At 56.3% G+C, this 12616-nt stretch overlaps 1 protein-coding gene across 4 annotated transcripts in view; it reads right to left on the bottom strand.

Moving 5' to 3' along the window:
• Positions 1-3240: 3240 nt before the first annotated feature.
• The window catches only part of PPP2R2D (protein phosphatase 2 regulatory subunit Bdelta), a 48119-nt gene continuing 38743 nt past the window's right edge, over positions 3241-12616 (bottom strand). For 2 of the 4 annotated variants that reach the window (XM_025467670.3, XM_025467671.3), the window contains 4 exons: positions 11059-11223; positions 9816-9985; positions 9654-9745; positions 6642-7440 (listed from right to left, as the gene is read on the bottom strand). In XM_025467670.3, coding sequence (XP_025323455.1) covers positions 7161-7440; positions 9654-9745; positions 9816-9985; positions 11059-11223 — 707 coding nt within the window. In that variant the 3' untranslated portion in view covers positions 6642-7160. Of the gene's footprint in view, positions 3281-6641; positions 7441-7965; positions 8114-9653; positions 9746-9815; positions 9986-11058; positions 11224-12616 lie in introns of those variants that run through there. The other 2 variants (XR_007406732.1, XM_025467672.3) reach the window with 2 other exon arrangements.

The raw sequence follows: 12616 nt of genomic DNA, 5'->3' as shown, positions 1-12616 counted from the left end.
CGGGGCCGAGCGAGGCCCAGCGTCTTCAGAATTAATCCCCTCGTGCACAGGGACCCCCCTGTGGCTTCCTGAGCCATCGCTCGGGTGACGGGGGGGCCCTCCAGGCAGTCACTTCTGTCCCCCTCTGGGTGGCATTAGCTGAGCACTGAGCAGAACTGGCTGCAAGTGCCCAAGGGCTGTTAGTGACACGGGGTCGAGACCAGGGCCCCTCGTCACACTCAGCCTGGGGCTGGACATTTTACTCCTGACAGTGCTGTATTTGCATGGATCTGTATTTGGTTCTTCCTTTGGGGCAGGATGCACTTAGTCCTGGAGCTTCTGCAAATAGCCCGTGTGCTCTTCACTGTATTCACCGAATAGCAAGTTTACGTGTTTGGATTATGTTAAATAATTCAAACAGTTGTGGATCTTAACCAGATGAAACACGTAGCTGCCACTTCTGAATGCAGCTTCCTGGTCCTGGCACCTGCTGTCGCAGAGTCCGAGTCTGCAGACTCGATGGGGCCCTGGGACGCCCGGAGCACAGTGGGTACGGCTCTGGAGGGGGATGGGCAGCCACCTGCCCGTTCCCCGTGACCCAGCGTAGGCATCTGCCCTGAAACTAAACCCTCCAGGCCTGGAGATCTACGGGTCCGTGTCCAGTAGGAGACGCCTGAAGGAAGCACAGGCCCTGCGTGCAGGCAAGGGGGGAGCGGGCCACGGGGCTTCCTGGCTGGAGCCCAGTGTGGCTTCTCAGGATGACCGCGGGGGGTCAACAAACTGATGGGGATTCCTGGGACGTATGGTTTCCTGACGAACGGGAACTGGAGCTGGGCAGTGGGGCAGGACGTGGAGGGGGCGGGCCAGCCTGGACGTGGGCCTTCGGGCACCAGGGGAGCTGCCCCCATGGGTACCATTGAGCCGAGCTGAACCCGCTGAGCCCACATTGCAGGCCGATGAACAAAATAAAGTCTTTGAAAAAAATGTATGTGGTGTGCCATCATTTGTACAAGAGGCTTAAGAACGCAGAACTACTCGCTTCTGGAAAAAGATCCCAAGAATATATAGAAATGGAGGAGGCTGGCTGCCTCCGGGGGAGCGAGGAGGGTCAGGTAGCGGGAGCGGCCGAAGGAGGGCCTGTGCCTTTCTTGTGACTCCCCCAGCAGTACCTCACCGAGCTGAAATCCCGAATCCTGCCCAACGGTACAGCATGGGGGGGGGGGGGCAGGTGGCTACTACCTGGGGGTGTCTGTCCGTTGGGGGTGCTGAGCTCTCAGAACCGTGGTGATCATGTGCGTGCACCCCAGGATGGGCAGGCCCCCAGCTTGGTCCCCGGGGCCGGATGAGCAACGACTGCAGCGAGCTGGCGGGTTCCGGATCTGGCTGCTCCTGCCGCCCTTCAGTTGGTTCCAGGGCCAAGGGCCCGGCCTGGGTGCTGCGGAGTCCAGAAGGGCGCAGACGCCAGGGTGCCACCGCGGCGATGGCGCTGCCCCTGGGCCCACGTGGGTGGGTAGCAAGTGGGGAGGCACGGCTCTCCCTCAGAGTTCCCCGTAAACACGGGAGGGCTGATGGCGCGACAGCCTCTGGCCACACGGCCGCTGAGTCCCCAGGAGCTCTGGTGACGCGGTACAGGTACAAAGGGGGCTCAGCCTGCCCACGGAGGGATCAGAACAGAAACTCCAAGCTTGACGGCGCGGAGACCACGCGCACGGTCGTGGCCCCACGAGAACTGGCCCGGGCGTGTGGGGGGCAGCCCACGTCCCCAGTGGAGGCGCTGGGGGACCCGGGCCCCTGTGCTTTGGCTCCACAGCGACGCAGGTGCCTGGCTGGCCCCGAGGGCGGAGCATGCGGTCCTGTCTCAGGGTGTGAGCCGAAGCCCCTGTGGGGCACCCGCCTGGCCTGGGGTCAAGCAGCTGCCTCCTGACTTCAGCTCAGGTCGTGATCTCAGGGCCACGAGATGGAGCCCCGCGTCAGGCCCTGTGCTCCACAGGGAGCGTACTCGACGTTCTCTCCTGCTCCCGCTGCCTCTGCTCGCATGTTCCCCAAAATCTTAATTTTTTTTTTTTTTTAAGATTCTTATTTATTCATGAGAGATGCAGAGAGGGAGGCAGAGACACAGGCAGAGGGAGAAGCAGGCTCCATGCAGGGAGCCCGACGTGGGACTCGATCCCGGGCCCCCAGGATCAGGCGCTGTGCCGAACGCGGTGCTAAACCACGGAGCCACCTGGGTGCCCCCCGCTCCCAAAAATTGTTAAACAACAATGGACCTGAAACCATAAACCAGAGAGAAATAGGCAGTGAGCTCCCGGACACTTCCTGGTGACAGTTTTGTGGATTTGACCCCACACGCAAAAGCAACACAAGCAGAAATAAACCAGGGGGCCTGGGCCGCGCTAAAAATCTCAAGCTCGCCAAAGGAACGTGATGAAACGGAAACTACTAAATAGGAGAAAACATCTGTAAATCATTTATCTGATTAGAGGCTGATATTCAACATAATTCCTCCAACTGGAATTGGATTAAAAGTGGGCAGGAGACACGAGCGGACATTTCTCCATAGACGACGTCCAGATGCCAACAGCCGGCACACGAGGAGACGCTCCACACCCTCCCCAGGCAAATGCAAATCCAACCTGCAATGAGATGTCCCCTCACGCCTGCCAGGACGGCTACTCAGGATCCTGAGAAACAACAGGGGTGGGTGACGATGTGGAGAAAAAGGCACCTCGTGCCCTGCTGGTGGGCACGCAAACGGGTGCGGCCACAGTGCACGGCCGTGTGGAGGCGCCTGGGGGCGCCGTGGGAGAAGTGTCTGCCTATGGCTCAGGTCATGACCCCAGGGTCCTGGGGTGGAGCCCCGCCGCGGCTCCCTGCTGGGGGGCGGGGGGGCATGGCTGCGTCTCCTGCCCCTCCCCCGTGCCCTCTCACTTGCTCGCTCAAAATCTTTTAAAAAGTTAAGAACAGAACCTCCTAAGACCCAGAACTGCACTGCCAGGTACACATCTGAAGACACGAAAACACTCGCCTGAAGATCCTCGCGCTGCAGCACATACAGGGCTACTGACGCGGCCACGGTTCGGAAGCACCAAGGTGTCCCTTGGTGAAGTGTGCTGCGTCTCTCGGTCCCTCACAGCAACAGTATTCAACAAAAAAAAAAAAAAAAAAAAAAAAAGAAAGAAAAAAGGAAAAAAAGAAAAAGAAAAGAAAATCTTACCATTTCCTTCATTTCCAGCACGATGGACCGTGAAGCCGTGATGCTGAGGGGCCCAAGTCAAATCATGATCCTGCTTCAACGTGGAATCTAAAAACAAACCAGCACAAAGCAAAAGCCAGAACTGCAGCTCCTGCGCTCCCGGAGTAGACGGTGGTTGCGGGGGGCGGGGGGGGGACACGGGACGGGAGGAAGGGGTCGGAATCACAGGTGTCTAGTAGTAAAGGCCAGCGTGGGGACCATAGCAGGGGACCCAGTGGCTGGGGGAGATCTTAAAAGTTCTCAGCACAGGAAAGCCCACCCGGTGTCCTATGTGGAGATGGATGCGACAAGAGGTGCAGGGCTCCCCCCAACGTGTGCAAACCCCGAGTCCTGCCCGTCTGGGTTGCCTACGGGAGGACAGCAGCCCCAGCGAGAAGCGCGCAATGGCACCGCGGGACGATGCTGGTCTCTGGGACCAGAGTGCCCTCTGCAAGTCCGTTCTTGGAACAGATCAACGCTCCTTATGCTCACGGGACACGCCTTTTCAGAGTCGTCTTGATATCTCTGAGGACATGAACGGGCCTGGGGGCACGCAGGGACAGGGTCGGGGTGCAGCCGCGTTGGGAGCTATGCTGCACCCCAAGGGAACAGCACGGCCTGGTGACAGATGGGTGCCAGGGAGACCCCGGGCACAGGGCCCCATTCCGGCCTCCGTCCCGTGCCAGCCTGCGAGCACCCAGCATCCAGCCCTCCTGCTAGAGACGTGCGGCGCCTCTCGTCCCAACACGGCTGCAGGCCACCGCGGGAGCCAGTCTCCTCCGCAGACTTCCCGGTACCGCGCTCACTGGAGGAGCCGCAGGTGTCACTGGGCCACCCCGTCTGCTACTGCACGGGCTGGAGGTGAACACAGGGCACCGGGACCTGTCTCACGCCCCAGGTAGAGGTCGCACTGGTGGGTGCAGCACCCACGACCCTGCTCCTCAGTGGGCGACTGTGCGCAGGGCTTCGGGGCCGCAGCCCCTCGGGCAAGTGCTCCCTCGTCCCACACGCTCGCCCCTCACCCGCTCCACGGGGGCACAGCGTGGGGCCTGGGACTCACGGCGCTGGCCTGTGCAGGGCCTGCGCAGCCCCCAGGAAGGGGGGTCGTCACCGTCAGGATGAGTGCCCAGGCCAGCGGTCCCCCACCCTCCCAGACAGCCCTGTGTGTGGGCCACCTTTACCCACAGGGTCCCGGCCTCCGCCTCCAGCCTGTGCGGAGACCCTCGTGGGGCAACACGCCCAGCTTCCAGGGGGCGCCCAGCGGTGGGCGTGCAGGAGCCCCTGGGCGCCGAGCGGGGGAGCCAGGGCAGCAGGGCGCCCGTCTCCGTGAAGCCCCGGGCCTGCATCTGCTCAGTCACCTCACCGGCCAGAGGCAGACCGTCCTCCACCTCCTGCACCCGCCTGAGCACCCAAGCTGGGTCCTGAGCTGGGTCCTAAGGAAGAGAGGGCTCCTCCCCTGGCACCCCGCCGGGGTCCCAGGGCAAGCCCCCCAGGCCGGGGCTCTGTGCACAGCGCCACGTCCTCCGGACAACAGGCACCTGCTGTGCCTTCATCACAGCGCCGAGGACAGACCGTCGCCAGGCCCGGCACACAGCGTGTGCTGGACAGAAAGTCAAAGCGCCAGTTGTGACCTTCTTCTCATACCCTCAAGGAAGGGCTGCACACAGTTCCTCCTAAGGAAGCAATGAGGCCACACAGCCCCGGGCCGCCCGGCCTGCAGGGACCGTCCCCTGGCTGCGAACACAGGGCCGCCCCCCCTCCCCGGAGGAGCGTGGGCGAGATGTGGCATGTGCTGCTGTCACGCCGCCGCCGCCCTGTGGACAGCTGACCGACTCTGGAGTCTCAGCGGGCTTCAGACGCTCGATTTTTCTTTAAAAAAAGAGTGTCTAAACCCACACATGAATAAAGCGTGTTCATCCCAATCCAGGTCACCGGCCACGAGAGCTTCAAGGAAACAGAATTCTAAGAATGCAAACAATTCACACAACTAACTTTCCGGAACAGAGACAATGTCTGTAATTGTAAACAAAAGAGGGAAGTTTTAGAATAAGAAAATAGGTATTTCACAAAGGATATAAACAAGAAAGAAATATAAATAAAGTCTGCAAACCACAGGACGGTCACCTCACTAGCAGGACACAAGGCGTAACAAGTTGGAAGCGTTGCAGGCAGAGGAGGGGGCCGGCCGCATCCCGGGAGCGCGTGTCCCGCAGGAGCTGCAGCTGTGCCCAGGGGCCCGCACCCGGACCACGGGGCAGCCACGGGGACAGCGGCCCTTCCGCTGGGTCCCCTCCCTGGAGCTCACGTGCTACTCAGGAAAAGCTGTCCCAGCACAGTGCGGATCCTGTTAAACATTTAAAATTTATTAACCCTTTTGTCAAAACAGTTGAACACGCATGTATGATCCCATTAGAACTTTTCGACGGGGCCAAGGAGGCCTAGTACTTGGAGAACTCCGCGCCAGATTCAGAGATTGTGCCACGATGGAGCCCCGTGACAATCAGCTTTAAATTAACTGTACTTTTAGGGATCCCTGGGTGGCGCAGTGGTTTAGCGCCTGCCTTTGGCCCAGGGCGTGATCCTGGAGACCGGGGATCGAATCCCACGTCGGGCTCCCGGTGCATGGAGCCTGCTTCTCCCTCTGCCTGTGTCTCTGCTTCTCTCTCTGTGTGTGTGACTATCATAAATAAATAAAAAATTAAAAAAAAAATAAATTAACTGTACTTTTAAATCCTCCAATTCTACCTTAATGTGAGTTAAAGCGGCTCCCATTAACATTATTCAGGGTAATGAACAGGTGGGTATCGTGAATAATCAAAACACACCTCGATTTCAAGAGCAGGGTGTGTGCGCGGCCCTCCAGTCCCCTGGAGGACGTGGTGTGTGAAATCCCAGTGACTTCTAGTCACAGAGCATCGTCAGCCTCTGGATTTTGTCTTGGGAAAACCTGATTTCTGATATCAAAGACCCTGCGTTACAATACACCCCAGGCAGTGGTGGCGTCACGCAGGAATTACGACAGGTTAACTGTGCTGCCTTGAAACACGCTATGAAATTCAGCATGCATGGAATTTCAGCAGTTTTTAAAAAGAATATCCCTCCCACAAGTACTCTTCAAAGCAGTTTGAAAAGCAAGCACGTGCGTTCCTGTGACCTGGAGGTGTACAGGACACACACTGGCTCGGGCAGCAGCAGCTCTGCGGCTCCAAGTCTCCTCACAGGTGGTCCCAGGTGAGGCTCCATGCAGACCCCACCTGGCACGTAACCTGCGCTAACGCCGCAGAAGCAAACAGCCGCAGAGCCTGGGATGGGCGGGTTCAGAGCTACCATTCTGCAGACCGAGGACAAGAGGTTTTCAGATTGTTCCAAAGCACGATTCTGCATGACTTCATGATGTGCAACGAAGGCAAATAAAAAGCGGATACTTAACTTGGATTTAAAAACACTTTATAGTGTGTTGCTTTTATTCAGTGGTCACACCAGAAGGTGTGATGGCAGATACAGGTGTAGGGGGAGTAAAGCTGCCTGAGCCTGCTGGGGACCCCGTGCCCTCCACGGGGCCGCCCGGGCTCGGAGGGAGGCGGAGCGGGGGGCACGGCGGCCGCGGCGGAAGGCGCGAGTGTGATGGGGCGGGGGAGGCTGCAGAGAGAGACACGTTCCATCAGACGGCTTTTCTCCTGGGTGGGAACTTTTTGGTCTACAAATTGGAAAGGAAGGCTCAGACTGAAATAAATACATTTATTTTGAGTGATGGCCTTTACTGGGCACTGTCCACCACATCCGCGCTGAACGGTGTTCTGCGGGCAGCGGCCCGGGCCGCCTCGCCGCAGGGGGAAGGCCAGGCCCCCCAGCCATCCAGGGGAGGGGGCAGCGGCCCGTGACTTCTCACAGGGAGGATGACGCCCCTCCGCTGAGAAGACGGCCGGGCTCAGTCCCTGCGCTGGCTTCCTTAGTTGAGTTTGTCCTGGAATATGTACAGGTTGTTGGTGGCAGCCACGGCGATAATGTTCTCCGCCGGGTGCCAGGCCGTGTGCAGGATCTTCTTATTGAAGTCCAGACTGTCCACACTAATCTCGTCCTTCTTTCTCTTACCGCCTGTACACACTTTCCGAGGCTTTAAGCTGGCCCGAGGCTTGCTGTTCTCCCGGGAGGCTTCCAGCGTGACGTCCCTCCGTGTGTTCCGGTCAAACATCCTGAAGAAGTTGTTGTAGGACCCGGTCATGATTGCACTGCTCAAGACAAGAAGACAGAGTAACGCTCGTCAAGGACGAGGCGCTCAACACCCCCGCCGCAGGTGGGCCTAGCGCCCTGGACGCCCAGCGCGGGTCCCCCCACCCTCACTCAACAAGACCATTTGTAGAATTAAGAAAGGACAGTAAGAATGGTCAGGAGAGAAATGCAGTGAAAATTTTCTACTGAACTGCATCTATGCAATCACATCGGCAAAAATTAAATAGTACAGAATAAAAGAGGAAAAAAGGCACAGTCATACTTTTAATTACAAGCATTTTTTTTTTTTTTTTTTTAGTGATCCCTACACCCAAAGTGGGGCTCGAACTCATGACCTTGAGATCAAGAGTCGGGTGTTCTCCTGAGTGAGCCAGCCCAGTGCCCATTAGTGCATTTTTAAAAAGAAAAAAGGACGCAGTCATCTGTCCCAGCCATGAGTACAGTGTGATTTATTTTCGGGTCTTGAACACCTGCAACTCTGTCAATGACTCAAAGCTGGTTTGTGTTCAGTGAACATTACTCACACTTGTCCTAGTGTATTCTGACGTCAGTTCTTTCACAGGAAGCTACAGGAGCATTAAGTGACGTCCTAGACCTTAGGTGGACTCAGCCGCTGCCCTGCTGCCCACGACCTTACTGGTCCAGGATTAATTCTAACGGCTTCCACGATGTCTGCAGTCGAAAACGTCTGTTACATTGGTACAAACTTCTGGTCTTTTTCAATAAAACCAGGAGGATCCTCGCTCACAGTGTTGCCATGATTTGGCCCGTGGCTTTAGAGTGAGCCTCACTGCAGATGAGGAAGCGGTTCAGACCTCGCCCCACAGACCCTGCTGGCAGCACAGCCCCGTCCCTGTGGCTCCCTGTCATCTCCCCTGAGAAGCCCCGGGCCTCCCGTCTCACGGCGGCCCAGCTCGTGGTGGACCCTGACCACCTGAGCAAATCCCTCAGGGTCTGAGTGCACCTAAAACTGCACCCAGAAAACAGGATAAACTCAGAAAAGTCTACTGCTAACCATCCTCGTTCCACTCCTGAAGCTCCAGAGCGCACAGCACCACTCAGACTGGGGCCCTCCCCGGCTCAGCCTCATGTGCGAGGCCACGGACATGGAAGGCCGAGCAGGGAGCACGCCCACGTGCGGCTTATGTCCACGCTCCTCACACTCCACTGCGTCGGCCACAGCCCCTCGGAACAGACTGCTAAGAGATTCTTTCAGGAGGAAGCTATCTCATCAGTGGCACGCATCAGAACTGCTGGTGCCTGGCAGAGATGAAACAGCTCCAATACAGACTCTCTCTTCGGCTCTCCTGACCAACGCGCCTATGTGGGCCTGGGGGTGGGGCTAGGGGTGGGGGGTGCTCCTGCACACTTGCCCAGGGCCCCAAACCACATCACGGGCCAGCTTCCCGAGCGGCCGGCCAGGAGCCATCCCATTCCCTGGGGGCAGAGTGCAGGTCACCTCCCAGGTCATGCTGTCCCTCAACAGGTGCTTCTGGGCAAGAAGGCAGGGCAGAGTTTGCAAGGGTGAAAGAACAGCTAAGCGTTGCTGGAAAGCCTCTGAATGGTCCTGCGGATGGGTAATTGAAAGGCATTTTTCAGTATTTCACAGGCAGCAGGGCCAGGTGTGGAGGCCAAAGGGTTTTCAGAATGTCCACTTGGTCCCTTATGGCCAGCAGCACAGGCCTTCTGTCACAGCATCCGGGGAGGCCCCACATGACACACAATTCTACTAGAGACGACGCAGGACAGTGTCTTTCCAGACCCAGAAATGCGCGGAGTTGTCTGACACCGAAGACGCAACCCCTAGCAGGCCTGCCCGCCCGCCGTTACTGTCTTCCAAGAATGTGCACAAAACCACCCACCGAGACACCACAGCTGCCCCCCTGTAAAGTCCGCCAGGACTTCCCGTCAGCCACCCACCCCTCTTGCTGCTCAAGCACAACCACCAGTGAACTCGGAGGGCACTTTCTTCTCCCCGCCAGAAGAAAAGGCAAACTAGAATGTGGCCATCACCATGCTTGGCCTTCTCGCTCATCTTGGAAATGATACAAAATCAGTTACTTTTAAGATATTTAAAACGCATTTTAAACTTTGTTGAAAGGAACCTCATTAGCACGTGTACTGTGTGAATACGGACGGGACCACAAGTGCGGGGGAGCTGGCTGGGCGGCCCCTGTGCCCCCGAGGAGGCCCGTGTCGCTGCAGGCCCTACCTGTCCGAACCGCTCCAGCAGCACTCGAACTTGTCAAAGATGCAGTCGTTTTCGTACAGAGAACAAAGCTTGCTTCGCAGGTACTCGTGGACCTTAATGAAACCACAGGCAGGTTAGACAGTGTTGAGCGCGTTTGGCGCCATCCCTGTGTGGCAGCCTCACCTGGTGGGTCTCCACGGGCCGGCTCTCCATGTTGAGGTCCCACACCTTCACCGACAGGTAGTCTCGGGTCATCATGTACCGACCACTGTGACTGAATTTCACATCGGAGATGGAGGAGATTATTTCTGAGAAGAAGGACCTACTGCTGGGATCTTCGGGTTCTTCAAAAACTGAAAAACACAAAGTTTTCAGCTTCTGTTTAAAAACCAGACGTGTGTGGTGGGGGTGCAGTCAGGTACGTGACCAAGTCTCGTTTTTGGCCTAGGTTGTAATCTCGGGGTCATGGGCTCAAGCCTCCATCGGGCTCTGGGCTCAGCACCGAGTCTGACTGAGATTCTCTCTCCCTGCCCCTCCCCCGCTCGTGAAAGACATAGGCCCACGTTGTAGGAGGCTCACTCTTCATTGCAGGAGCCCTATAGAAGGAGTTCTTTAAAACACATTTAGCCATAGAAAAATGAGAATAAGGCAAGAAGGTTATTGAGAGCCAGTTAGAGCAAGCACGCCTAAGGTCGGGCACTGCTGGCGTCCCTGCACTTCATAGGGGGAGACACTCCAGACACACCCGACGATCAGTGAGTGGCCTGCGCCAAGGGAGAAAGTGTCACAGGACGGGAAAATCCCACGCACATTCCTGACAGGACGGTTTCACCTGTCCGTGCCCTGGGGACACGAGCAGTCTCCAGTACACAATAGTCCTCAGCACAGGACCTAATGCACGACACACACACTTCCGGTTTCCTAGAAGGCTGGGCCTACTCTTTATGGCTAAACATAAAAACAAAACTTTCCTCACCTAGAAGAAACTTCAAGGCTCAGAGGATTAAAGCGCTAGAGCTTCGCCTGAGGGAACTGGCTTCAAGTCCAGCAAAAGCTCACTGTGAACAGAGCCCATCCCGACAGCTGAGAACCGTCACGAGTGAGATGCGTCCTGGCAGCCTCAGCCGAGGTCCTAATGCACAGAGGTAGAGGCAACAGATGGTTCTCGGCCGGACGCCGCCGGGGAGCCCTCTGACGAAGCACTGAGATTCTGGGCAGAGTAACACTACGGGCTGCCCCGCCACGGGACACCTACCGGGGAGTCCGCGTGGTGCCACCAAGGCCCACCCTGGGACTTATGATCAAAAGCAGGTCCTACGCTTGCACAGGGCTAAGGAGACCAAAGGACACGGTAAGTCTTGGGAAATGGTCTTGTGCCTGGAAAACGAGGATTAACACCGATATTCTGAACCTTCCGGGCACTTACACTTCGCGTGTCTGTCACACAGGGCCGAGGAGCGCATGTCACACAGTCTGATGGTCCCTTTGCTGCTGCTGTAGACAAACACGTTGCACTGGTGCGGGTGGAATTCGGCCGCCGTGATCACCTCCGTCAGCTCCTCCATGTTCACAGGCTTGATGTCTACGATGTCTGGAGACGCACAGTTAAGGCAGAGCGCTGGGAGGGCGTTGGTCCACATTCAAGCAAACAGTGGGTGAGAAACAGCCCACAGTGAGGGTGAAGGGCAGACACGTACAGGAGGTGATCCTCCAGACCGTATGCAGAGGAGCATGCCAGTCAGAGCACCCGGGTCACCACTCCAACTCCTGCCATGTGCCTCACCGGGCCCGGACCCACGCACACACCAGCACTGCCTGCCTCCTGCTGCTAGCACTAACCTTCCATGGGAAGACGTTCACAGCAAGATCAGACATGCTTAATGATGTGAATAAGAAAAAGAAGCAAGCATCCACATTTGCACAAAAATTCCATACTTCTATCCATAAATTACACAGAAGAGAACTGCCAAATTCCAAGATGCTGCTTTTTCAAGAATCTTTTCTGGATCTGCCATCAAGAGTTCATTCTAAGCAGTTAGAACAGTGTTAACGGGGGATCCCTGGGTGGCTCAGCAGTTTGGCCCGGGGCATGATCCTGGAGACCCAGGATCAAGTCCCATATCGGGCTCCCTGCAGGAACCTGCCTGCCTCTCTGCCTGTATCTCTGTTTCTATCTCTGTGTCTCCCATGAATGAATAAATAAAATCTTTAAAAAGAAAAAAAAAAAAAAAAAAAAGAAAGAACAGTGTTAACGTTGTAGCTTCCCAAATATAGAAATTGCTCAACTAAAAAAAAAAAACAAGGAAAGGATAGAGTTTGGCTTTGGGCCATGATGGAACCAACTGACACAGGTAAGAAAGCTGACACCACAGCTCGTCTCTGGACATTGGAGCACAGGCAGTGGCCCTGGGGGGCTGCTGGAGTCCGGAGAAGCTCATGGGACCTTCAGCGCCAGAGCAGCGCTCCCAGCAGGTTCAGGGAGGAGCGGTCAGCACCAGCCCTGTGGAGAAGCCACACAGGCTGCTGGGGACACACCTCGATAGCCCGAGAGTGCCCTGCTCACACAGGGCATGATGTGCAAGGGTAACCAGGAGGCAAGAAGCCCCAAGTGCACTGAGGAGATGGCTGTCGGTATGCAGACAGGTGCAGAGGTATGGGGCACGGCAGGACCAGGGCTCTCATGTGAGCAGATCAGAAGGATTTTTAAAGTAATAGCATGAATGGATCTAAGTATATGAAAGTATATGTGTTTCATAACCTAGGTCACAAGGAAGGTCATCTGAAACATCGTGGGGCAAACTTTTATAAAAGCAATGAAAAATAGGACTGCGTACACAAATCACTTATGAATTAGAGTCCTCACAAATCATGAAGGGAAAAAGATGAGCTTCCACAGGAGAAAAATCACAAAGGACAGGAAAAAAATTCACATTAATGGGCAGTAAATTAACAGAAGATACTCTGACTTACCTATTATCAAAGAA

Source organism: Canis lupus, chromosome 28 (genome assembly GCF_003254725.2).
Source record: "Canis lupus dingo isolate Sandy chromosome 28, ASM325472v2, whole genome shotgun sequence".
Classification (NCBI taxonomy): Eukaryota; Metazoa; Chordata; class Mammalia; order Carnivora; family Canidae; genus Canis; species Canis lupus.
The sequence above is the reverse complement of the archived record's forward strand: the minus strand, read 5'-3'. Positions and strand labels throughout refer to the sequence as shown.